Source organism: Haliotis cracherodii, unplaced genomic scaffold (genome assembly GCF_022045235.1).
Source record: "Haliotis cracherodii isolate W230 unplaced genomic scaffold, xgHalCrac1.p SCAF_17, whole genome shotgun sequence".
NCBI lineage: Eukaryota > Metazoa > Mollusca > Gastropoda > Lepetellida > Haliotidae > Haliotis > Haliotis cracherodii.
Genome location: NW_027266272.1, coordinates 25092066 through 25117736, shown reverse-complemented (window position 1 = coordinate 25117736; position 25671 = coordinate 25092066). Strand labels below are relative to the sequence as shown.

The following is a 25671-nucleotide window of genomic DNA, read 5'->3' as shown; positions in this document are numbered from 1 at the left end:
AGTGGGTACTGAATAGGACACCGGTACCCACAGGACTACCCAGACCCGTTGTTAGTCACGTGATATATTGCTTAATGACAAAAATCATCTCAAACTCTATGGTTAAGCTACAAGTCACTAATGTTCACATTTCTTTTTGACTATGCATCCATTCTTTCTGACTTTTATATGTTTGGATAAAGATAAAACTTTGGTCAACTTAAACTTCTAAAATCTAAACATATTTTGCCCAATCAGACAGTTTGTATCTGTCACTTGAGACCTACAGCGGCTACCTAGGTTGGGACAGGTAATAGGGGGGTGGGTACCCGGGTAGGAAATTTGGACTCATCCCAGCCCTAATCACCACTACACCAAACAGCAGCCATATTCATGGTAATGGAGAATGACGTGCATACAAACCCCATAAGTACTCATGATGATCTGAGTTGACTCTTAGTGTAACAAACACACTCTGCTAGGGAACAGATTCATTCTAGCAGCTACAGACGATCCTGTCTACTAAAGATGTCTGCAATAAGTACACAGAGAGCAACGCTTACAAACTGTAAGACCAGTTTACCATACCTCTTCCAGTTTGGTCTTCTGTTGTTCAATCTGTTTCCGGAGAGCAGTGGTGACTCGTTTGTGTTGTTGAGCGCCACCTACACGCTCCGTCTTCTCGATCTGTTCAATCTCAGCTTGCTGAAAATTGGACATGATAATGTAAATAATATAGCACTAATTCCACTCAGTGCATGAACATATGATCACTATCCTAATCAACAGACCAGAGTACATTCCATCTGCATTCTCAGCTTCCTGGGGAGTATACAACTCGTTTGCTGTCTGGCGCTAAAGGTTCTGCATTTATGTTTTCATCATTGTTAATTTAATTTAGCAGTGGGGTAGCCTAGTGGCAATAGCGTTGGCTCATCACGTCAAAGGCTGGGTTCAATTCCCCACAGGGGTACAATGTGTGAGACCCATGAAGATCCAGGTAAAGAATAGGTCTTCAGCAACCCACGCTTGCCGTAAACGTCTACTACTGTGCATGGCGTACGAGGGAACTAACAGGATCTGGTGGTCAGGCTCTCTGACTTGGTTGATGCATGTCATTGTATCCCATTTGCGTCAATCAATGCTCCTCATGTGAATAACTGCATTGTCTTGTCCAGACTCAGTTATTAACAGATCGCCATCATAGAGCTGGTATATTGTTGAGTGCGCATAGTTGTCATACCTGCAATCATTGCTCCGAATACCACTTGTCAGGGGGGTACTCAAAGTACGTGATCTAGACTACCAGTTGTCGGACTTTCATTTTCGTGGAAGCCTCGGTGGCTGAGTGGGTTAGATCGCTGACTTTGTGTGCTGGCGATTAGGTGCCTCACCCTGGCAGGTGTGGGTTCGAATCCCGGACGGGACTCAACTCAAAAAAGTACAAGAATCTGTACTTTACTAAGAAAGTGTTATCCCAAATATAACATTTGTTAAATCATTGCTCCCATGTACAATACACTCAACAGACATGCAATCACGCATTTCTTATCTAATGATTGTAAGGTCAGCTTATGCTTAAATCTGCTTTGTAAACAAGTAGTTTCAACCAACTCCTCTTTTCCCCCTGCCATGGCATGAACAAACACCTTCAAGTTTCATGTAAATTTATATAAATGGTAGAATAATTCTGAAATGTCTAGATATTTTTATGTCAATAGGCATGCATTTGATGCAAAATTTCACAGAGTAATTGAGACTTGCAGAAATGCAGCATGATCACCATACAACTCACAGAGTACAAACTCCACCCTTCCCACCCCACCTTGTGGCATCTTCCCGAGGCAAGGGAGTTAACAGACTTTAAAACTCCAGTTTCCACCCTTGCCGAACTAAGCTGGAATATATAGAGTTACATATTGGACGGACTAACGAGTCTATGCATAGACCAATCCAAATCCCGTCACGAAATTGACATCCCATTCATAAACAACATGGCAACTGCAATGCTGACTTTGTTTCGATTTTAGGATTTGCAGAGTATGTGTACCGTCTGGGCATCGACACATTTCCAAATCATTTCATGTGTCTTATCAAGGTGCTCAAGTGATTTGATGCAATTTGCAAGGTAAAACCCGTTTTATTACAATAAAGATCTTTTAAGTTAATGAGATTGTCTTGACTGGGCGCCACCATTTTGTTTGAAGCAAATGCAAGTAACATGAGAGGTAGAACCTGATTGGTCAGTAAGGGGGGCATAGAAGGGACATAACTCCTTATAGCCACTGGTGGAGCTACGATCGAGCCCAGAAATTCCAGCCTAGTTTGGCAAGGGTGGAAACTGGACTTTTAAAGTCAGTAAACCCCCTTGCCTCAGGAAGATGGCGTTATACTACCCACGCCCACCCCTGTGCATCCCTGCCTCACACCAACCCCCGTGCATTGACTGCTGGCACCCCACTCCATACAAGCTCCCCTTCACCATCATCCCACCCATCCCATCTCATCCCAGCATGCAAGAATCCCCATCCCACTTCATGCAGGATATCATCAGTGCTGTCTTGTCACTGAGAACCTGCATCGTGGAATCGGTCCCCATGAAGAATCAGTGTCATGTCTGACTTGGCAGAGTGGGTGAGTACGATGGTACTACCATCATACTTTGTGGCACAGGATGTTGCCCATAATATCACTCACTGGTCTCTCTTTAGACTAACATATAGTCTAGGAAATCTTTCATTGTACAACACATTTCTTCGGATGCTGTGGAATAAAGCTGGCTAGACCTGCTTCTTAGAAAATTGGTTTTGGTTTCCTAAAATACATATATTCCACAGTCATGGTTAAGGACTATAGTTTGTCTTGTCCAGACTCAATTATTTACAGACATTCATCATAAATACATGACACTTTTTATGGATAGCAACTTGTTTTATTCTTTGTCACAATGTTTCCGAGCTACTTCTTGCTCCTTCAACGGAGTCGTCTAAGGCGACGCGATTCGCTGTGCAGAGTGTCTCTTGGGCACGCCAAAAACCTATGATTGTGGGTTCGAATCCCGGTTCACCCCGATTATGTTTCTAGGTTTGTCAGCACCATACCCGTGCTCATGGGTTTCACCAAAGTGATAAATGTCTGAGACATGAATCACTTCGGGCTTTCCTCCCACATTAAGCTGACACACCGTGATATAACTGGAATACTGTTAAAAGCGGCGTCAAACCCAACTCACTCACTCACTCCTTCAACGGATGAATGATTGTCATGATGAAGGAACAAGAAGTAGCTCTGAAACATCGTGACAAAGAATAAAAGAAGTTGCTATCCATAAAAAGTGTCATGTATTAATGTTCTCCCAACTTCTTAACGCCGATCAAAGACTTCATTCATCATATAGTTGGCCAATTGCTGACTGTGATGTTAAACAGCAAACAAACAAGAAACATCCTGTTCATTAGATCACCATTGTACCATACTCACCCTTAGGGGCTGAAAGAAAGGTGTTTAAACAACAAAGCATATACAACATATTCCATATGCAATAAAGGTGCAATATTTATGATAAAACATTCAAATCATGCAAATTGTAAGAAATAGAAAGCAAGAATGGGAGATAAAAAAGTTCAGCAGACAAGCTTTGGACATTGTCTAAAACTATATTGTCAAAACAAATTTCAATAAATATTAGAGAATGAAAATAAAAGTGCATGCAAATGAAACTATGAACATAAAAAGACTCACTTTCTCTGCATACTCGGACGCGATCTGCTGAATCTCCCCTGCTTGCATGCCCACGATGGACCCAACAGCACCTGCCGTTAACTTGCCCTAAACAACGTCAAACAAGGGGGATAACCATGCAGTGCTTCATACAGGAAGCGCCACAGGACATACTGGAACAAAGGATCATGGGATATGATGGGGGTGCAAGTACGTACAACACAGGGTATGACACAGGGACAAGGTCTGTGATGATCGGGAAACAGGTATGTACAAGGTCTGTGATGATGGGGGAGACAGGTATGTACAACACAGGGACAAGGTCTGTGATAATGGGGGATACAGGTATGTACAAGGTCTGTGATGATGGGGGATACAGGTATGTACAACACAGGGACAAGGTCTGTGATGATGGGGGATACAGGTATGTACAACACAGGGACAAGGTCTGTGATGATGGGGGATACAGGTATGTACAACACAGGGACAATGTCTGTGATGATGGGGGATACAGGTATGTACAACACAGGGACAAGGTCTGTGATGATGGGGGATACAGGTATGTACAACACAGGGACAAGGTCTGTGATGATGGAGGAGACAGGTATGTACAAGGTCTGTGATGATAAGGAATACCGGTATGTACAAGGTCTGTGATGATGGGGGAGACAGGTATGTACAACACAGGGACAAGGTCTGTGGTGATGGGGGATACAGGTATGTACAAGGTCTGTGATGATGGGGGAGACAGGTATGTACAACACAGGGACAAGGGCTGTGATGATGGGGGATACAGGTATGTACAAGGTCTGTGATGATGGGGGATACAGGTATGTACAAGGTCTGTGATGATGGGGGAGACAGGTATGTACAACACAGGGACAAGGTCTGTGGTGATGGGGGATACAGGTATGTACAAGGTCTGTGATGATGGGGGAGACAGGTATGTACAACACAGGGACAAGGTCTGTGATGATGGGGGATACAGGTATGTACAAGGTCTGTGATGATGGGGGAGACAGGTATGTACAACACAGGGACAAGGTCTGTGATGATGGGGGATACAGGTATGTACAAGGTCTGTGATGATGGGGGATACAGGTATGTACAACACAGGGACAAGGTCTGTGATGATGGGGGATACAGGTATGTACAAGGTCTGTGATGATGGGGGATACAGGTATGTACAACACAGGGACAAGGTCTGTGATGATGGGGGATACAGGTATGTACAAGGTCTGTGATGATGGGGGATACAGGTATGTACAACACAGGGACAAGGTCTGTGATGATGGGGGATACAGGTATGTACAAGGTCTGTGATGATGGGGGATACAGGTATGTACAACACAGGGACAAGGTCTGTGATGATGGGGGATACAGGTATGTACAAGGTCTGTGATGATGGGGAAACAGGTACGACACAAGGAACAGCCATGAGGCATCATTCAGTGCAAGGGTTCTACATGTACTAAGCTATAACTAGTGACCTTTCATTCCCTGAACTGATCATTCTTAGCATCACATACATCTCCATTCTGCAACAACGGAGAATTAGCACCAGACAAAAGATATTTTCATGACACTCCCCCCAAAATGTGCATTCACCCAACCATCCACCCAGTGATGCAGTGATCCTGTATTAGGATCTCTGAGAAAAGAAGTGATTCCACATAAGAATCTCTGAGTAAAGCAGTGATCATTATTTTATGATCTCGGAGAAAAGCTGAAATAATATGATCTCTGGGTGAAGCAGGAACCACAACAAAATCTCTAAGTTGGGCAGAAATTGTTATCACTCAGATAATACTTTAATATAATTTACCCAAAAAACAACCAAATAAAACAATCAACAACGAATCATTCATTTGGTTCAAGACCAATGAAAACGGTAACAGGAACAGTCTGTCCTCAGTGAAGATCCGGGTGAGAACAGGTCTTCAGCAATCCATGCGTGCCGTAACAGGCGACTAACAGGATTGGGTGTCAAGCTCGCTGACTTCGTTGATTCCAATTGCGTACATCAATGCTCATGATGTCAATCACTGGACTGTCTGGCCCAGTCCTGATTATTAACAGACTGCCGTGCTATAGCTGGAATATCGCTGAGAGCGGCGTTCAACAACAAACAAACAACCAAGCAAACAAAGCTAGCCTGTGAGAGAGAGAACAGTGAGTAGTTGGAAGGTTGTGTCATGCATGATCTGCTCTTGGTCTGGTACATAAGCACAGCATGGGTCAAGCTCCTCACAGCGATAGTACGTTCCCGGAGCTCTCTATACTATCGCTGCCACCAGTCAAAACTCCCCACTGTGAATAGGTGGCCACAACCATGCTTGGAGTTGAACTCGCAACCGAATGACCGTTATGTTTACGAACAAGTGACAACAGTTGTGACGCCGAATACACTTATCGCTGCTAAATTACTTTCTTCGTTTGTCAATTTGAATTTCTTTTTCATTAAAACTATCGTGTTATTGATATAGTAAGAATGTAAGGGAGAAGTTGGTTGATTTTCCGTTAGTCTGCAATCTCGAACCAATCTGATTATCAAAACAACAAAGTAAATTCATCTGGAAAACATAGTCAGTCGTAAACCTTTTCAAATTGAAATATGATGGCATTCCCAAAGACATAAACAAAAGTATAAACGTTACTACATATGGGGTTGGAGGGCAAATTTCAAGATTCTTGTAATGGCCGCGCCCACACTGGTGGCAGCGATGTTACCGAGAGTGTAACGAAGGTGTCACGCGCTGGGAAGGAGCTTGAGCATGGGTGTCTACTTATACTAGTCAAGAAGTATCTACATATCAGGGGATCAAAATCTAAAAGTATCACAAATAAAATCAATTTTAAAATAAATTCAAAATTTAAACACCCACCATATTCTATAAGATAATAAATATTACAAAAATGAAAAATGAACCCTCTTACATACATTGTCAAAAAAATTAACTAGGATATATCTCATGATATGGCCATGTGACATTCAGTTTTACATTTTTCAATCTACGACTGCAGTACAATATCCAACAAATATATGACATCAGCAAGTTCAGCACACTACTGACATTACTAATAGCATCATGCTGTACGCTATTTTATTAATAAATATCCGTTCCCATGGTAACATACCTCTAGCGCTCCTGTGGCCAACATGTCACTCATCAGCATTTTGATTCGACGCTGAAAAATTCAAATGTATATCATTTGATGTCACACAAAAATTAGCACCTATATATACTAAATTAAATGTGTGGTGTAGGTTATGTAGTATAAGTAAGGTTTAAAAGAATTACCTGTATGTGCAGTGCATATTTAGGATAGAACCATTTTTTTTAGATGTACAGTTACTATTACCGTATTCGACATAATAAGCGCCCCGCTCTAATAAGCGCCCACGGCGATATTTGCAAATATACTGACTAGTGTACAATCCCAATTAGCACCCTGATCAATGTCTTCCTGTGTCTGCTACACAATTCCCTTTCAATATTCCTCTTCCTGTGTCTTCTCAGTAGACCGACACTAAATCCTTGGAGACAGTTCTATTACCCAGAATTCCGTCTCACCTCTTCCTCTTCCTGTGTCTCCTCAGTAGACTGACAGTAAATCCTTGAGGACAGTTCTATTACCCACAATTCTCCTTTTCCCAGAATTCCCTCTCACCTCTTCCTCTTCCTGTGTCTCCTCAGTAGACCAACACTAAATCCTTGGAGACAGTCTACTACCCACAATTCTCCTTTTCCCACAATTCCCTCTCACCTCTTCCTCTTCCTGTGTCTCTTCAGTAGACTCAGGCACTTGCTGCCCAGACAAACCAGCAGCCACTGCCTTTTTCTTGGCTGCTTTTTCATCTTCCTACAACAGAATCACAAATACACCAACTGAGATACACAACTTCATGTCCCTGGATAAAAAGAATCTAACATTCAGCCATTGCGTTTATCCACGTTGAGCTACATCTATGGGGAACGACTCGCAAGACACTCACCTCAGATAAATAACATCGTCCAATATACATCATCAAGTTGCGAGTGCATGTTCGAATCTCCAGAAATGACGTCATGATAGAACAATGAAATTAACCATACTCCGTTATCATTGTTCTTTGCAATTTATCACGTAGCTTTCTCATATATCTGCATCTATAAGACTGTATAACCTAAAGATACATGTAATTTTCAATTTTAAAACAGTAAAAGCTGTGGTTCCAAACAAGATCCAGTTTCATGGATTTCTTCTTTTCCCTGACCAACAGGATGTGAGGAGTTGAGAGGAAGCCTTTTCACACTTCAAAAGAAAGAATGTTTGAACCAATATTTCCGAAATTCTGTTAGTCCTAGAATGTTCAACCAGAGACTGTAACTTTCTGGTTAAACCCATGTGTTAGAATTGGTCTTCAGCAACCCATGCTTGTCGTAAGAGGCGACTAATGGGATCAGGTGGTCAGGCTTGCTGATTGGTTGATGCATGTCATCGAATCCCAATCGCGTGGATCGATGCTCATGATCATGATGATGTCAATCACTGGATTGTCTGGTTGACTTGATTATCTAGTGCTGTCACACAGCTGGAATATTAGAGTATTCATTTTACACTTTCCTGTAGATTTGTTGACGCTGCAGTCTATTTACCTGTTCCTCCTTCGGTGTCTTGCTCACACCATACCGCCTGCAGAGAAAAATACATAATTACCAGGTGAGGTGAAATGGGGTTTAACATCACATCCAAAATGATTGCACTTATATATCGACATGCATGCACGTGTGTGTGGGTGGCTGCTTGTACTAGTCCGGACTGGTGCCGATTTATAGTGCTAGCTCACTGAGATACCATGTCGCAGTTTAACATGAATACCCCACTCAGACACAGTATACTGACTCTGAGCAACCAGCCATTTTTTTAGCGCCTTAATGCCGAGCGCCAGGCAGGGTAACAACAAGTACCATCTTTTAACGTCTTTTGGTATGATGTGGCCTTGAATCAAACCCTGGACCTTCCACTCTCTGGGTGGACGCTCTACCACTAGACCACGGAGGCCGTCACATAATTACTAATTCAGCCCCAACATTCGTTGTTTTACTGTTAAGAAACAAAGCAATTTTTGCCCCCTCCTGTTATTAAGGCATGTGGGGTGTGTACGTGTGTCCGTGCATGCGTGCATGTTCCCTTCCCTGTGTGTCTGTATGCATGAGTGTGTGTCTGCATATCTGTGTCTGCTTATACTGGTCTGGGCAAATTAGTGCCCACCAACTGAGATACCATGTCGCAGTTTTATATGGATACTCCAGTCAGACACATTATACTTGTACAGTACTTGTTTTAGCCCCACCAGGCAGGGTAACAACAAGTACCTCCTTTTAAAATCTTTTGGTACGATGCGACCAGGGGATTGAACCACCGACCATCCGCTCTCCTGGCAGACTTTCTATCCACAAGACATCCGAGATGCTCAAATAGAGGAAAGGAAATCCTTTGTTGCAAACCCAGGTGACAGATGGCCCAGTAGTGCAGGTTATTCTCTAAATATAGTCTACACACATTTTCATTCTCATTAAAATCCGATCTTAGTACTCGCTACCGCTAAACAAAGATCTGAGGACATCCCATTACGGGTCACGTCAGACCGACCTTGCCTGAACTTTGACCGACCAATGGTATGACCAGTCAGAAGGCAGCTTTCTCGAACTTTACGGCACTAATTTCAAATTGGCTACTCCGCTTCAAACCATATTTTGACAAATTTTCGATTACAAATTTGAAACCTGAACAAAAGAACATTCTGGGATGGCTAATAGATGGTCTAGATTGTATGGATTCAGTAGTTAAACCCCTAACTATTGTTCGGAGTTAAAGTTTTTGAGATTGCATGATTAGACATCACATTCCGACTGTCACTTTCACAATCTGGTAAGTGATGCTCTGATTGGTCGGATGAAAGGTCGTTCTGGCGTGACCCCTAATGGGATGTCCTCAGATCTTTGTTTAGCGGTAGCGAGAACTGAGGTCTGATTTTAATGAGATTGCACACATTTTCAAAATATTTACATGATCACAGTTACATTTGTCAGGGTTCAGTGTTTCTTGGCCAGGCACTGTACACTGTACATCCAAGAACACCTGAAGCCTACACAGTGATAGGATAAGATTTTTGTTCGTTATATTTTTAATTTTATTTATTTATTTAGTTGATTTATTCTGTTTATTCAGTTCCTATTTTCTTCCTTAAATATTTTTGGGTGTTTTTTTCACCTTTATTTAGTGGTAGGGTAAGAAGCTAATATCACTGTTAACCTTCTTGTACCTGACAGGCTGCTTGGGTTGTATACTCCCCTGGGAGCTGAGAATGAAATCATGTGCACACTGATCCCTTGACCGGTATAGTAATATAGATCATGGTCAAAGCACATTTATGCAATTACAAAGTGGACAGTGGGATATTTTTTGATTTGATTTGATTTGATATGATTTGATTTGATTTGAATTGAGAGTGTGAGTGAGTATGGTTTTACGCCGCTTTTAGCAATATTCCAGCAAAATCACGGCAGAGGACACCAGAAATGGGCTTCACACATTGTACCCATGTCGGGAATCGAACCCGGGTCTTTGGCGTGACGAGCGAACGCTTTAACCACTAGGCTACCCGACCGCCCCTGATTTGAATTGAATTGAATTGAATTGAATTGAATTGAATTGAATTGAATTGAATTGAATTGAATTGAATTGAATTGAATTGAATTGATTTGATTTGATTTGATTAATTTAATTTAATTTAATTTAATTTAATTTAATTTATGAAGTGTACATAAGGGAATGACCTTTTTTTTCTCAAGCGCCGACATGATAAAAAAAGTATGTGTTGTGAAAAAGAACATGTGTTTGTCTCTCTGTGACCCATGAAATATGCTTCTCCCAAGCTTGTCCAATAAGACCGCCTCTGTGGTCTTGTGGTAGAGCGTTCGCCCGGAGAGCGGACCGCGTCATACCAAAAGACCTTAAAAGATGGTACTTGTTGTTACCCTGTCTGCCGCTCGGCATTAAGGGGCTAAAACAAGGACTGGTCGGCTCGGAGTCAGTATACTGTGTCTGAGTGGGGTATTCATGTTAAACTGTGTCATGTTTCTCAGTGTGCTAGCACTATAAATTGGCATCAGTCCGGACTACTACAAGCAGCCACACAAACACACACACACGTACATGCACGTCGCTATATAAGTGCAATAATCTTGGACGCGACGTTAAACCCCATTTCACCTCACCTCACCTTGTCCAATAACTGGTAGATCCCTAGGGTCATGGTGACCTGTTCACAGGATCCAAAAATGTCAACCAGCTGTTGAATATTTTTTTTTAAAAAGTTACAACACTACAGTGTAATCGTTATATATATAACTGGGTCAAACAAAGAACTGTATGATGTATACATAGGTCTGCAAAGGTGGGATTTTCTCTTCTGGAGTGAACTACAAAATAAACCCTTCCTTAGCGTAATTTTTGGAGTACAATGCTTATTCAAATGGTTTGATTTTCATAAAATCCATACAAATTTTTATCATGATTTCAATTGAATAATTGTGTTATTTTCTAACCTACTATTTATCTTTCAACTTCTACCTCAGATAGGGCTTTGATGGGTAGAAGAAAATAGTTTCACGACACTGTAGCTCACCTTGGTATGTAGTCAGCAGTTAAATTTGTCAGCATTATGACAAAATATACAAACACTTTTAATAGTTGCTGTCAGTGCTGTTATTCAAACAGTTTCGTCATTAATACTAAACTCAAATGATTTAAACCAAATATGAAGACATGATAAGGAGAAACATACATGCCGAAGTTCAAATGTTTTACCAGGAAAGTCAGGGAAGAGAATAGGTCTCCAGCAACCCATGCTTGCCGTAAAAGGCGACTATGCTTGTCGTAAGAGGTGCGCTGACTTGGTTGATGCATGTCATTGTATCCCAGCGGTCTGTAAATAATCCAGTCTGGACCAGACAATCCAGTGATTGACAACATGAGCATCGATCCACGCAATTTGGATCGATGCCATGCATTAACCAAATTAGTGAGCCTGACCATCCGATCCCGTTAGTCGCCTGTTACTACAAACAGGCATAGTCGCCTTTTACGGCAAGCATGGGTTGCTGAAACCTGTTCTACCCCGGATCTTCACGGTTGGCCAGTACATGAATGCTTATGGGAACAGTTAGGAGAAATGGTTGTCAGACCCCTCACTCATTTACTTAGTGAGCCTCTCCGGACCCAGTGAGTTGTAGAGTAATGACTTACATTCTACCATGAATTTGGAATTTACTCGATTCTGATTGGTCAATCAGAGGCTATTAAATCACAATAAACCCCTTCTGATTGAAACAGCTGGTTTGACGGCCGCATCACCGCATCAACCGCGCTAAATTAAACATTTGAAACCTCACGCTACGCGTTCGGTTCCAAATTCAATTTAGCGGGGTTAAATCTACAGGTAACTTAGCTCTACATGTATGCTTATCTCCTAATTGACCATGACGACACAGAATAGCAATACGCTAAGGTAACTGTTTAAGGTCCCTTGACGCCCAAATCTCAGTTATGACAATAATAAACTGCTTTTCCAAAATGACCTGTTAAATATGGCAACTACCCCAGTGGAATAATGCTAAAGAATTAAATCCCAACTTACAGTAACCAGAATGATATTAAACAGATTGAGATGACAGAAGTGAGAACGTGATTATTTACAGACCCCTGTCATATAGCTGGAATAGTTTGGTGTTAAACAAAAAATAATTCTATCCTTACCTCCCGTACTCCAACAGTGTCGAGTGGACCCTCGTCTCCTCGTCCCTAAGCTTGGCGGTGTCGCTGCGTCGATACTGCCGCTGGGGCTTGTAGGCATCCTGTAGCAAAAACAACCCAGTCACCCCTGCCATACATAATAAATGTAACTTACCGTATTAGACATAATAAGCGCCCCGCTCTAATAAGCGCCCTTGGTGATATTTGCTAATATATTGGCAAGTGAACAATCCCAATTAGTACCCCTTCCGATTGATCAATGTACACAAGACTTATTTATTTGGTATAATACGCACTCATGTGTTTTATGCACCCTTAATTATGGGCAATTAAATCCTTGAAAAATATATCTCTCGTATATAAACATTTCAGGCTGTCAGCATACACCACAAAATTTATCTTTCAACTTTGTTTTTTTTCACCAAAATGATATCCAACAAGAGCCCCCTATTTCAAATTTTGAGAGCGCCCTGGCCGCTTATTACGTCGATTACGGTTCTTTTCTCTGGACAAATCTGTCCACGCTAGCTGAGCCTCATTCCACAACTAATCATAATGCCAGGCCTTTAACATTGACTTCCATCAGATGGTTTGGTGAGGTGAGGTGAAATGGGGCTCAACGTGCGTCCAAGATTATTGCACTTATATAGCAACGTGCATGCACGTGTGTGTGGCTGCCTGTACGAGTCAGGACTGATGCCGATTTATAGTGCTAGCCCACTGAGATACCATGCTGCAGTTTAACATGAATACCCCACTCTGACACAGTATACTGACTCCCAGCCGACCAGTCCTTGCCTTAGCCCCTTAATGCCGTGTGCCAGGCAGGGTAACAACAAGTACCATCTTTTAATGTCTTCTGGTGTGACGCAGCCGGGGATTGAGCGCTGACCATCCTGAGATGGAATGGAGTATGAAGCACTGGATCAGTCTGGGCAAATCTTGGATTCCTCACTGGCTGATCAGGTGATCTGGCCTGTAAGTGATCTTTGCTCTGTGAAGATCATATCTCATTAAAATCAGGCCTTTTTAATCCAATTTGATACCTCACTCCAGGCAGTCGCATCAGGTGAACTTCAAAATCAGCCAGTCAGCATCTTAATTCTCAGTACGAGCAAGTGAAACATTCAGACACAAGTTGATTTCTGTATCTCAGAAACAAATGTTACAGGGTAGTTCCAAATAAAAAACATAAAGCCTACTATTATGTTGTCATGGATAGTTTATAGACCCTGTTGTTTCTGAGTGCCACACCATCTACACCCATGGGTGTATTTGTGTTCTGTTCGAGCTGGCAAAGAAATGAAGCCTAATCGTTTTGAAGCTGACCCTGCTTTCTTCATTTTGATTGGGGGCGGTCGGGTAGCCTAGTAGTTAAAACGTTCGCTCGTCGAATCCCGACATGGGTACAATGTGTGTAGCCCATTTCTGGTGTCCCCCGCCATGATATTGCTGGAATATTGTTAAAAGTGGCGTAGAACCATACTCACTCATTTTGATTGTTCACCTGACATGACCTTCTGTGGAGTTGTCATCAGATCTTCACGCAGAGAAGTAAATTATGGCATCATAAACCTATCACAGATATTGACCATTATCCTGGATGGTGCTATTTTTAATAACTTCTTGGGAGGTTTTACTTTTTCCTTGTAAGACCTCATCTTGGGTATAAGGTTTTACTTTTTCCTAGTAAGACCTCATCTTGGGTATAAGGTTTTACTTTTTCCTAGTAAGACCTCATCTTGGGTATAAGGTTTTATTTTTTCCTAGTAAGACCTCATCTTGGGTATAAAGTTTTATTTTTTCCTAGTAAGACCTGATATGAGGTTTTACTTTGTCCTTGTAAGGCCTGGTGAAGTTTGCACTTTGTGTTCAAATGTCCAATGTTTTAAAAGTGAAGACTAGAATGAAAATGTTTTGATTATAGGTGACAGGAATCTTGAACCTGCAACCTCACATATCGTATTAAGTATTGTAACCCACTGTTTTCTCACTGAGCCACCAGGGCAGGTGATGAGAGGTTGTTCAATCTTACATGTCATCACTTCAGTTTGTGTTCATGCTGCATGTGGTCTTCCTCTTGCATTTATTGGCATCCTTTTATACTGGAACATATTGTTTCACTGCAAGGTATCCAATGCTTTCTTATTTTTTCTGGTATTTCTTGCATTTAGACAGTTCATAAGCCTTTTCCCTTGCTTGAGGTTTTACAATTTCAACCCAAACCGTGGACGAGTGTTTTATCCTTAATGCATAAGATATGATTGCAATGAGATTGGCAACTCCCCTAATTAAAACAATGAGTCAGCACCAAGGTCGCTTTGTAGAATGAGGCCCAGGTAACAAACAACTTGATCACTTTGTGTGCGAAAAATTTGCAAGTGATCTAAAGATCCACAATTCTCTCACTGCTACAAAGCTCTGGCTATAACTTCTCACCTTCACACTCCCAACTGTTGACAAAGCTCTGGGTATAAGTTCTTACCTTCACACACCAAACTGTTGACAAAGCTCTGGATTTAACTTCTCACCGTCACACTCCCAACTGTTGACAAAGCTCTGGGTATAAGTTCTCACCGTCACACTCCCATATGTTGACAAAGCTCTGGCTATAAGTTCTCACCGTCACACTCCCAACTGTTGACAAAGCTCTGGGTATAACTTCTTACCTTCACACCCCCAACTGTTGACAAAGCCCTGGGTTTAACTTCTCACCTTCACAATCCCAACTGTTGACAAAGCTTTGGGTATAACTTCTCACTGTCACACTCCCAACTGTTGACAAAGCTCTGGGTATAAGTTCTCACCGTCACACTCCCAACTGTTGACAAAGCTCTGGGTATAAGTTCTTACCTTCACACACCAAACTGTTGACAAAGCTCTGGATTTAACTTCTCACCGTCACACTCCCAACTGTTGACAAAGCTCTGGGTATAAGTTCTCACCGTCACACTCCCATATGTTGACAAAGCTCTGGCTATAAGTTCTCACCGTCACACTCCCAACTGTTGACAAAGCTCTGGGTATAACTTCTTACCTTCACACCCCCAACTGTTGACAAAGCCCTGGGTTTAACTTCTCACCTTCACAATCCCAACTGTTGACAAAGCTTTGGGTATAACTTCTCACCGTCACACTCCCAACTGTTGACAAAGCTCTGGGTATAAGTTCTCACCGTCACACTCCCAACTGTTGACAAAGCTCTGGGTATAACTTCTGACCTTCACACCCCCAACTGTTGACAAAGCCCTGGGTTTAACTTCTCACCTTCACAATCCCAACTGTTGACAAAGCTTTGGGTATAACTTCTCACCTTCACGATCCCAACTGTTGACAAAGCTCTGGGTATAACTTCTCACCTTCACGATCCAAACTGTTGACAAAGCTCTGGGTTTAACTTCTCACCTTCACACTCCCAACTGTTGACAAAGCTCTTGGTTTAACTTCTCACCTTCACAATCCCAACTGTTGACAAAGCTCTGGGTATAACTTCTCACCTTCACGATCCCAACTGTTGACAAAGCTCTGGGTAGAACTTCTCACCTTCACACTCCCAACTGTTGACAAAGCTCTGGGTTTAACTTCTCACCTTCACGATCCCAACTGTTGACAAAGCTCTGGGTATAACTTCTCACCTTCACGATCCAAACTGTTGACAAAGCTCTGGGTTTAACTTCTCACCTTCACACTCCCAACTGTTGACAAAGCTCTTGGTTTAACTTCTCACCTTCACGATCCCAACTGTTGACAAAGCTCTGGGTTTAACTTCTCACCTTCACACTCCCAACTGTTGACAAAGCTCTGGGTATAACTTCTTACCTTCACACTCCCAACTGTTGGAAAAGACCTGGGTTGAACTTCTCACCTTCACACTCCCAACTGTTGACAACGCTCTGGGTATAAGTTCTCACCTTCACCCTCCCAACTGTTGACAACGCTCTGGGTATAAGTTCTCACCTTCACACTCCCAACTGTTGACAACGCTCTGGGTATAAGTTCTCACCTTCACCCTCCCAACTGTTGACAAAGCTCTGGGTAGAACTTCTCACCTTCACACTCCAAACTGTTGACAAAGCTCTGGGTTTAACTTTTTACCTTCACTCTCCCAACTGTTGACAAAGCCCTTGGTATAACTTCTCACCTTCACACTCCCAACTGTTGACAAAGCTCTGGGTATAACTTCTCACCTTCACACTCCCAACTGTTGACAAAGCTCTGGGTTTAACTTCTTCAAATGCTTGATCCTGCAATAAAAAAAAGATTTATCATACGGATGTTGTTCAAGCATTAAAGTGGCTTGGATGTATTGTATCTCTTCATTCAAGAATAAGAAAGAAAGATTAAGAATATTACAACAATACGCTGCTTTGAACAGTATTCCAGTCATATCACAGTGTGTCAGCTTGATGTGTGAGGAAAGCCCGAAGTTATGCAGGTCTAACTTTGGTGAAACCGTCAAGCATGCATGCTGACAAACCTGGGGCTATCATCATGGTGAATCTGGGATTAAGACCCAAAATCAATGGATCCTGGCACACCTAAAGGATGCAACTCTGCTCGGCAAAAGGGATTTCCTGAGCATCCCATGCTCTCTCCCTAGCTTCAACTCCAGGGTTATGTCTTATGCCTGTATGTAATCAGAACTACAGACACACAGCATATAAAATACATAAAAATGCGTAAAATACCCCCCAAAATATTCAAAACCCAATTACTTTCAATTAACCAGGTCACTGAACCGGACCAGCTGATTGAATTTAACTGCCTCTTACAACTTTTGTTTTGTTTGTTTGTTGTTTTCAGCAATATTCCAGCTATGCAACATCAGACTGTAAATAATGGAATCTTGGCCAGACAATCCAGTGATTGACATCATGAGCATCAATCAATGCAATTAGGATACAATGACATGCATCAACCAAGTCAGCGAGTCTGACCACCCGATCTTGTTAGTCGCCTCTTACGATAAAGGTTACTATAGAGTAATTCAGGGGGCACAGGTGGCCCAGTCATCTAAGGCGCCGCGATTCGCTGTGCAGAGTTGTGTTACTTGGGCACACCAGAAACCTATGTTTGTGGGTTCGAATCCCAGTTCGTTCCGATTATGTTTTTTCTAGGTTTGTCAGCACTATACCCATATTCGTGGGTTTCACCAAAGTGGTAAATGTCTCAGACCTGCATCACTTCGGGCTTCTCTCCCACATTAATCTGACACGCAGCGATATAACTGGAATACTGTTAAAAGCGGTGTTAAACCCAACTCACTCACTCAAGCAGACTAGTTCCAACCTGGTTCTTCTCAGGGACAACTGGGATATAATTACATGTAATCAATCAGTACAAGTCACCAATCCCGACATCAACCAATCAAAATCACGTCAGTCGCCTCCTACAAGCATGGGCTGAATTTAAGTTCTAGCCCGAATCTTCACGGGGGAATAGAGTTCTGGGGAGCAAAGTTCTAGTCAGTAAGGGAGCATGGGTGTCCCAGCTGTCTAAGGCGCCATAATTTGCTGAGCAGAATTGCGTCCCTTGGGCACTTCAGAAATCTATGGTTGTGGGTTTGAATGCTTTTTAATTTTAAAGTTGATCAATATTTATCATAACTTTGATTTAGGTTGTTATTCCCAACATTCTGCGAACCGATGAGTTCAGTGATCACGGAAGCATGTGACATCATCCATTGTATCATGACATTGTATTCATTTAGGTAACTCTTAGATAAAAATATATATGATGCAAATGTATTTTGTAAGAGTACCGGTAGGACAACACATGTCCGAGGGTTTTATGATATTTAAAACTTGCATCTGCAGGATAAAACTGAGGAGCATGTTTTATCTAATAAATAAATTGAAAAAAGAAACCTAAAACAACATTATCAACATTTTTATGTTTCGAACATACTTTCCATGAACCTTAGGAAACGGGCATAAAAAATATGTTGCTGGCGTACAGTTCTTGAAAAAGACATTCTTAAAACCATTGTGATTTATCAGAGCCTCTGTACCTAGTGGTACACTCACTGGTCTACAGATACGAAGGTTCCATTACATTGTATTTAAATTTTTTTTAAATTTCAAGCGAGAAATATTAATATGCTACAATCTAAATGGAAGTTGTATTAATACCAGGGATTTTATGCTAAATCCTGGCGTTCACAGAGAGAGAGAGAGAGAGAGACAGAGAGAGAGATGGCTATGTGTTGAAAGTCTTAAGGGTTGGGTAGAAAATGTCCAGTTGTGAATTCTTTTACTGGAGCCCTGTCCAAATCTCTTCAGATGTATGTATAAAACGTTCTGATACACTGAAGTTACAGTAAACTATGGTTATAACGAACACGCTTATAACGAAATGACGGATATAACAAACTTACATTTTTGGTCCCGACAATTATGCTGTATATGTGCTTATAACGAACTACGGTTATAACGAACTAAAATAGAAGTCCCTTTGAGTTCATTATAACCGTAGTTTACTATAACTGAAGCCTTATCTTTACTCAAACATATAACAGTCAAAAATTAATGCCAACATTAGCGACTTGTAGTGTAACTATGGAGTTTTATTGTTATTGTCATTCACCAATATTTATCATCCAAAACTGGCTCCCACAGGAGATATCGCTTGGATGAGAGCAAGCGATATCTACACTGTAGATATCGCTGCAATGAAGTTGGATCACAATGCTTTGCAGACCCTTGTGACGTCACTGGTTACCATGACGTCACAATCAAATGACATCACTAATGGCTCTGCTACTGAAGCTGTTTGCAGTACTTTTTACACTGAAGACACTGCTAATTACTGTCTACAAATTGAAAGCCTCGGAATTTTTCCACTTTTATCAACTCGTGTTGATAAATTTGATATCAAAAGACACTCTGGTGAGATTCTCTATATCATGTGACTAACCACGGGGCAAAGTAGTTCTGTGGGTACCCGCACTGTTAGAAATTGGCACTGGTCCTATAGTCCTTGCCAAACTGCCCAGTAGTTAAGGTATCATAAGGACTAGTAGAAATTTACCATTATTAAGGGTTTTGCTATATGTTATCATTATAAGGACTAGTGGACTAAAAGTGTTAGTTTCTAATGCTGACCCGGGTTCTACAAGACCCAACTGACCCGAGTATCCGAGTTGCCCGTCCCAGCCTAAGCTCCAATCATCACAAATATATAGAGGCTTCATGCATCTCTAGATCTGACATGGGACCTGCTTCTCCAAAGAAAACGTTGCACTAATTTGTCGACCCTGATGTGACTTGAGGAAACAGAAAGTTACAAACTGAGACGTCATGTTGACAGCGTAACCATTAAATATAGCCCAACATTGTTTACTCAACATGGGGCCAGTCACTCATCAACAACTTTAATCCTTGGGCCTGTCTCTTATCCTTTACATAACTCTGAATATTAAATAGAAATAAGGCTACAGTGAACTTTTATTTACATACCGCACACGTTTTTCCTATATTTACCATATTACGTAATAAGCGCCCCGCTCTAATAAGTGCCCATGGCGATATTTGCTAATATATTGGCTTGTGAACAATCCAACTTAGCACCCCTTCCGATTGATTAATGAACACAAGACTTATTTATTCGTGTATAATACGGACTCGTGTGTTATATGCACCATTAATTTTGGGCAATTAAATTCTGGAAAATATATCTGTCATGTATAATACGCACAGACTTTTCTTTTGTATCATTTCATGCTGTCAGCACAAACCACGAAATTTACGACCTTTCAACTCTGTTTTTAATCTCACCAAAAGAAATTCTAATAAGAGCCCCCTATTTCTAACTTTGAGAGTGCCCTGGGCGCTTATTACGTCGAATGCAGTAATTCCAGAAACAGTACTAGGTAATATTTTTATATTTATTGGTTGACAATATTTGACTGTACAAAGTCAAAATCCACAATCAGAATTGCTTTCTTTCATTAGGTTAGATGGATTAGTACAAAAGACACAAATAAAACAGGCATCATTTTCTTCCATAAAATGTATAATTACTTTAATAATAAATGATTAAAATTTCATTGTGTGCATGGAAATTCCTGCATTCCGATTAGCTGAATTGGTCACGTGTTACTGCATTCATTTCCTAATGAATGTTAAAAATTAAGCCACGCCCACCGCGGCACACTACTTTTTTACTGCGGAATGTCGGGAAATCCCAATATTACAGTCGAGGGAATTCCCTTTCTTGTCACGTGTATCGTCATGCACAGGACATTTAGTGACTTTCAGGCATATTCATTGTCCAAACTACCCTTTGAAACCAAGGGCCGAGAATGAATGAAACAGCAAACGTGCAGGCTCGTTCGCCTGTTTTTTTCACGCTCGCCTCGGTTCAACTTTCATGTCTTAGGGTTTCATTTCTCCCTAGCATTTCTCCAACTGTGTTTTACCATAATCAGGGAAGTAATGTTTGAATCACGCAGTAAATGACCATGTCATTTGAAACATTCGCCTTCTCTCGGACATATTTCTTCCGGTTCGTTACAGTCTGACTGTTGCAGTTCTTTTTGCCTCTTGCCTTAATTGACAGGTCCAATGAACATTGTTTTAATCCCACTCTCCATTGAGAGGCTACTGACTGTGTAGGCGTGTCAAGTTATGTGCATAAATTAAACGATCACCTGATTCCTGTCATGCCACTGCATGTATTCCTACACCTGGAATGTTTATCAATGTCGTCATTTTTGTCTTTTTTGATATATGCAACTGTTTTGGGTTAAACTATTGTAGATAAAACATGTTTTACATTGTCGAATTTAATTATAAGCAGTCAATCCTTAATTGATCAATGCATTCCATAACTTAAACCTGGATCTTCAGCATGACGAGTGAACACTTTAACCACAACGACTACCCCACCGCCCCTGTGATAGAAGTAAATACATATATATTCTACTGTAAAAAATCCTACACTTTAACCCTTAAATGGCTGAATTTCTAACATACTTCTTAACCCTGTCTGGCATATAGTTTTCCTCACAGAATCAACTAACACTGTTAAAATACCAAAGGCATTTCTTTTTTCATGTTTTTTAGCATGGATGGCCCAGTCATCTAAGGGACCACAATTTGCTGTGCAGAGGCGCATACCCTAGGGCCTGCCAGAAACCTATGATATTGGGTTTGAATTTCAGATTCACCCTCTTTATATTTCTTGGTGTTTCACAACTAACTCACTCACTCACTCACTCACTCAGACCTACCCAAACTAAAGTAAAAAAAATGAAGTAGCCTTATACTGACAACAGCTAAGAGAAAACAAAATGGTGGCTGTACGGTGTACAGCGTTAGAAACTAACAGTTTTCGTCCACTAGTCCTTATAATGATAACATATAGCAAAACCCTTAAAGATGGCAATTTTCTACTCGTCCTTATGATAGCTTAACTACTGGGCAGTTTGGCAAGGACTATAAGACCAGTGCCAATTTCTAACAGTGCGGGTACCCTTGTGATGCCTTTACCATTGGGCAGTTTGGCAAGGACTATAGAACTAGTGCCAATTTCTAACCTTGGTGTAGCTGCTATTCATAACCAACCAATCAAGTCATGGCCTGATTCCAGCAAGAGGGAAACCAGAAAGTGATCAGACCAATCAGTGCCCAGACTACGTTGACAACATGTCTTGTGCACATGCGATAATACCTTGCCATTGATCAATACACTGTATAACATATGGCCTTAACATATAGGTTGATCACTGCTAAATTAACTGGTGCATGTTGTTTACAGGTTCCCCAACGATCTGTAACCTAAAAGATCAATACGTATACATGCAAGCTGTCAGCAGTTGGACTACATCGATCTGTGAGAAAAACCTGATATATACAAAGAAAATACACGAGCATAATCAATTCTGATCCTATGCATATTGCCAAAAAGTGCAGAATATATTTATATGCAAAAATACATAGTTGTTGTTTTAATCATTAAACCTAATTAAAATTGAAAATTGCACGTTACATATGGACATTTATAACTGATATAAACATATTTTGGTAAGAAATACCCTCAAAGTTATCAATGGTTGTATATCTTCAATCTAACACTGAAATCCCCATCGCTAATTCTACAGGCTTGTGAGCATATGGTACACTGCTAGTTTTTGTTTCTTCTCTCTGCTAAAGACTTCACACAAAGCGAAAGAATTGGATTTTGTTAGCAAAATAATAACCAAAACAGGAGAATGTGTGTGAGTAAGGGCTGGTTCAAAAATGTAACTCCATAATACCATCCTAGTTCGGCAACGGTGGAAACTGAACTTTTATGTTCAGTTAACTCCCTTGCCTCGGGAAGATGGGACTCGACCGTCCAAAGTACGCAAGTTACCCGTCTCAGCCCTAGTACCAGGTAGCCGTGTGGGTACCCAGGACCTACTTAGGACCCACCCGACCCCAGTACCCGAGTTACCCGTCTCAGCCCTAGTACCAGGTAGCCGTGTGGGTACCCAGGACCTACTTAGGACCCACCCGACCCCAGTACCCGAGTTACCCGTCTCAGCCCTAGTACCAGGTAGTCATGTGGGTACCAAGGACCTACTTAGGACCCACCCGACCCCAGTACCCGAGTTACCCGTCTCAGCCCTAGTACCAGGTAGTCATGTGGGTACCCAGGACCTACTTAGGACCCACCCGACCCCAGTACCCGAGTTACACGTCCCAGCCCTAGTACCAGGTAGTCATGTGGGTACCAAGGACCTACTTAGGACCCACCCGACCCCAGTACCCGAGTTACCCGTCTCAGCCCTAGTACCAGGTAGCCGTGTGGGTACCCAGGACCTACTTAGGACCCACCCGACCCCAGTACCCGAGTTACCCGTCTCAGCCCTAGTACCAGGTAGTTATGTGGGTACCAAGGACCTACTTAGGACCCACCCGACCCCAGTACCCGAGTTACCCGTCTCAGCCCTAGTACCAGGTAGCCGTGTGGGTACCCAGGACCTACTTAGGACCCACCCGACCCCAGTACCCGAGTTACCCGTCTCAGCCCTAGTACCAGGTAGTCATGTGGGTACCAAGGACCTACTTAGGACCCACCCGACCCCAGTACCCGAGTTACCCGTCTCAGCCCTAGTACCAGGTAGTCGTGTGGGTACCCGGGGCCTACACAGGACCCACCTGACCCAAGTACCCGGCCCTTACGGATATCATGGCAGCCATTACACGATATGTAGCCTTGTCCTGGAAGGCCAGAAGTTAACCACTGTCCTTGATGACCCACAATCAACCAGGTCAGACATTGTGGCCACATGATACTCATTGGAGCGGTCATGACAAGCATGGGTTACTGGGGACCAATTCAGTTTCACAATTCCAATGCGTACATAATACGCATATCGTATTAGATGTAATAAGTGTCCCACTCTAATAAGCACACATGGCAATATTTGCACATATATTGGCTAGTGATCAATCCCAAGTTGCACCTCTTCCGATTGATCAATGTACACATGACTTATTTATTCGTGTATAATACGCACTCATGTGTTATATGCCCCCTTAACTATGGGAAATTAAATTCTGTAAAATATATCTGTCCTATATAAACATTTCAGGCTGTCAGCATAAACCTAAAGCTTTTTCTTAAACTCCATTTTTTGCCCCCATATAATATTCTAATAAGATCCCCCTATTTCTAATTTTGAGAGCGCTATGGGCACTTATAACGTCAAATATGGTATATATAATGATAACCGTGTTATGATATGAAAGCGAATTGTTTACTTCTACCAAATGACACCTCTTATCCCTGCAGTTCAAATCTACGCAGTTCAGATAAGTAACTTGGCACGTAGTACAAACTGCGTGGTGTCTGTATTGTTTCAAGGCCACAGAGATAAGTAAGTAATCATGTATCATAACCAAAACACATTACTGAGCATGTCAGGCAGACACTGGTCAGATAAGATTAGATCACAGGAATCCCAAAAGTTGTATTTCATTGAGGCAAATATTCAACAGATAATTTCAAAACTGTCCAACAATCTCAGTACAAAATTTAAAATCAAGAGGAATGCCTATAATTCCTTGCTTAAAATATATATCTTTTGAATTTGAAAGACTTCTACAAATAAATGACTTTTACATGTTAACAAATTCCATATCTTGATATGACATTGCTATAAAGAATAAATAAAACATATATACAAATTGTCTATACCAACGTAAAAAAATTTCCCAGTGTCCGATTTTAAGCATGAATGACATGAAGACCATTGAGGAACACTCAGGGAACCACCACTTTATATTCTGTGTGCGTGTGCGTTTTGCATGTGTGTGTGCGTGTGCAGGTGCATGTGCGGGTGCAGTCCACAGGACCCCCAATTACTAATTTCAAGGGACCTGTTAATTAATGAAATGGTGTAGTGTAGTGTACTGTACTGTAAGATTCTACAATCACCATAATTACAGAAACTATATATTACTTGTCATCAGTTTGGTAAAATGACAAGTTACACAATATATATTTTTGTTTGTTCCCATTCTTAAATTTGTGGGTACTCGACGCACATTTTCAAACCCTTGGTGTGTGGGTGTTGGGTGGGGTTGGGGGTGGTGGGGCTGGGGCTGGGGCTGGGGGTGTTGAAAGAAAATTGTTCCAGAAACAATTCAAAGAAAAAACTTTTAGTCTCATATGATCACCTCATCCAATGCAGTTTCATATAAGATCATGGAAAGAATTAAACTATTTGCAAAAATAGCTGAATCAAATTAATTTTCTATAGGCTCAAACTGTCTGGAAATTATGAATACAGAATATTTGAATATCAACTATTTGCTTCAATAATACAACAATAAGCATGTCAATTTCAAAACATCAAAACTTTGTCTGTCGCCTACAACACAATTCTCACATGATCACAATATTGATTCTGGCAACACGCCACATGTCCTGGCTCAGGTGACCTGCCTTATTTGCATAATATATATGTCGGCTATCATCCGTCTCGTCACACCACCATGTGTGAGGTGAGATAATGCCGTCATTACACTTCACTCCGCCCTACAAGGTTCTATATTTACACGCTGATAGCTACATTGTAGCCACACAGCTTGTCTCATTCAACTATTTTCCTGAGGGCTTGTTTGAAAATGTTTTCTGTGACAATCCAACGTCCATATGGTTCTAATGTATGGACATGTG

The 25671-nt window shown here is 41.5% G+C and overlaps 1 protein-coding gene across 2 annotated transcripts in view; it reads right to left on the bottom strand.

The window, feature by feature from the left end:
- The window catches only part of LOC139465004 (coiled-coil domain-containing protein 93-like), a 57018-nt gene that overhangs the window by 17411 nt on the left and 13936 nt on the right, over positions 1 to 25671 (bottom strand). Inside the window, exons 6-12 of one of the 2 annotated variants that reach the window (XM_071246663.1) lie at positions 16689 to 16745; positions 12505 to 12602; positions 8340 to 8376; positions 7468 to 7563; positions 6838 to 6888; positions 3721 to 3807; positions 568 to 684 (exon numbers count right to left, since the gene is read on the bottom strand). In XM_071246663.1, the coding sequence (XP_071102764.1) occupies positions 568 to 684; positions 3721 to 3807; positions 6838 to 6888; positions 7468 to 7563; positions 8340 to 8376; positions 12505 to 12602; positions 16689 to 16745 (543 nt within the window). The remainder of the gene's footprint in view (positions 1 to 567; positions 685 to 3720; positions 3808 to 6837; positions 6889 to 7467; positions 7564 to 8339; positions 8377 to 12504; positions 12603 to 16688; positions 16746 to 25671) is intronic. The other variant, XM_071246664.1, reaches the window with a different exon arrangement.